Source organism: Etheostoma spectabile, chromosome 17 (assembly GCF_008692095.1).
Source record: "Etheostoma spectabile isolate EspeVRDwgs_2016 chromosome 17, UIUC_Espe_1.0, whole genome shotgun sequence".
NCBI classification, from domain to species: Eukaryota; Metazoa; Chordata; class Actinopteri; order Perciformes; family Percidae; genus Etheostoma; species Etheostoma spectabile.
In genome coordinates this window covers 23,757,104-23,759,105 of record NC_045749.1, presented here as the reverse complement: position 1 = coordinate 23,759,105, position 2,002 = coordinate 23,757,104, and the positions used below count along the sequence as shown (strand labels likewise).

The following is a 2,002-nucleotide window of genomic DNA, read 5'->3' as shown; positions in this document are numbered from 1 at the left end:
CCACACAACACTCTTTGGCAAGTACAAATGCAGACTTTTATTTCCTAATGCCATGTTAAGGTTGGTTGAAGTCAGTGATACCACAATGTTCTGGACGTGTTTATGTTCTCTTATTCTAACATATATTCGGGATTGAATTGTGTCAACCACACCCACATTTTGACTTAACCCTCCTGTTGTCCTCGGGTCAAAATTGACCCATTTTCAAAAAGTTTCTATACCAAATTTTCAGAAGAAATAACGTGGATGGCTCTTCAAGAGTTTTATTCAATTTTATAGTGTTTGAAAAAGAAAATGATGAAAGAACATAGAAAAAAGTGACAAAAATGCCAGAAGAAGCTTAAAAAAAGGTGGCGGACTGGTAGAGTGGGTGGCTGCCAATCCGAAGGTTGGGGGTTTGGCCCTGCAGTCCCAGGGGAAGTGTCCTTGGCTAAGACAATCACATAAAACAAAGAGTTGTTTTTTAAAGGTTTTTGTTGCATATTCAAGTTTTTTGGTCTTGTGTTGCAAAACACTGTGACTGATTTAAATAAGTGGGCTAAAACAAGTATAAATATAAAAAAGTGTATCTCCCACCGCTGTTAAAAAGTAACTAAGTACTCGGAGTACATTTGAAATGAGCTGCTTTTTTCTTTTACTTGAGTAGATTTTCACACTGATAATTAGGAGGGCCCTCATGTGAGGAGGGGCCCATAGAGAAAGCTTTTCTACTGGGCCCAGAATGCTTTGCTGCGCCCCTGGATGTGAATAGTTGGGGCATGAGGATTCTGTTCCATTGATTTTGCTCAGCGCGCACCACAGGATCCAGCGACCCTGTTGCCAACAGAGCCGGATCCGGACCAAGGGAGGCAGAGTGCTGTGTTTGTTTTGGTCCGGAGCTGACAGTAATGTCAGCAGGCCGTCCAGTATGCCGGCTCTGGGACTGTGCGTCCTCGCTTTGCGCACCCTAAAAATATCCTTCACCAAGTGCACAGATCAAAGGGGGCAGCAACACGGCTCACGGATCCCGCCCCGACGTTTAACCCCAAAGCCTCTCAGAGGAGGAGCATAAGCCTACACTGTGAGCCAAGGGCCCGCGGCATCCAGAGCTGCGCAGAGGAGAGGGAGAGAGCCTGACTCGGGTTTCAGAGAGACGCGCGCTGACGGCTGGACCTGCGGGACACTGCGGGATCACTGAGAGGAGAAGCAGCGAATGGGACAGACGGAGCGGGACACCAGAGGAGTACGAGTCCGTCCCTGTGAACCTGCAACATCACTGACTGACTGCTCACACTCTACGCAATGACTCCCATTCTACATGAGATGCATGAGTTGCTCATTTGAGTGCAACGAAGTTTGGAGATAGTTTGAAGAAGAAAATAGACACCTACTTTAACCCCCCCCCCCCCAAACAGCCTGTCAACAAGCTCCAGCGTTGCGGGTCCCAAGGTTGTCTGCGGCTCTCCACCTGATGCGTGTAGGGATTTCCGTGTGGATAAAAACCAGAGTCACGCGTCTAAAATGGATGTGAATCAGAAGTTTGGAGTCGCCGGTAAACCGGGAGACAGAGCGGCTTCCAAGCAGCCGCTGTGGAGGAACTGGAGGGATATGTGCGCAGTAACGATCTGCATTGCGCTGTCTGTTGTGTGCCTGGGGGTTTGCAGCGTGGTTTGTGTGCGGAGCTGGGAGCTGCAGAGCCGGATAGTAAGTCTGGAGCAGCAGCAGCGGGACGCGTGGATCTTGTCTCTGGAGCAGGTGGAGCCCGTTATCCTGGGCCGGCTGGACCACATCCTGGACGAGGTGAGCGTTTCACTTCCAAACTAAATCTGAAGGTTTTAGAAGCAGCAAAATGACTTCATATGAAGGGAGGGGGGGATTTTACTCAATTCAACTAAATGTTATTCGTAGTGCCAAATCATAACGAGTTATCTCAAGACACATTTCTGACATAACTAATAAAGTTTACAGATCAGAGTAGGTCTAGACTACACTATATCATTTACAAATACCCAACAAGTCCCCC

The 2,002-nt window shown here is 48.0% G+C and overlaps 1 protein-coding gene across 18 annotated transcripts in view; it reads left to right on the top strand.

The window, feature by feature from the left end:
- Nucleotides 1-1,046: 1,046 nt before the first annotated feature.
- col13a1 (collagen, type XIII, alpha 1) overlaps nt 1,047-2,002 on the top strand; it is a 147,866-nt gene continuing 146,910 nt past the window's right edge. For 8 of the 18 annotated variants that reach the window (XM_032541979.1, XM_032541978.1, XM_032541975.1 and 5 more), the window contains exon 1: nt 1,050-1,779. In XM_032541979.1, the coding sequence (XP_032397870.1) occupies nt 1,501-1,779 (279 nt within the window). In that variant the 5' untranslated portion in view covers nt 1,050-1,500. Of the gene's footprint in view, nt 1,780-2,002 lie in introns of all 18 variants that reach the window. The other 10 variants (XM_032541982.1, XM_032541972.1, XM_032541980.1 and 7 more) reach the window with 4 other exon arrangements.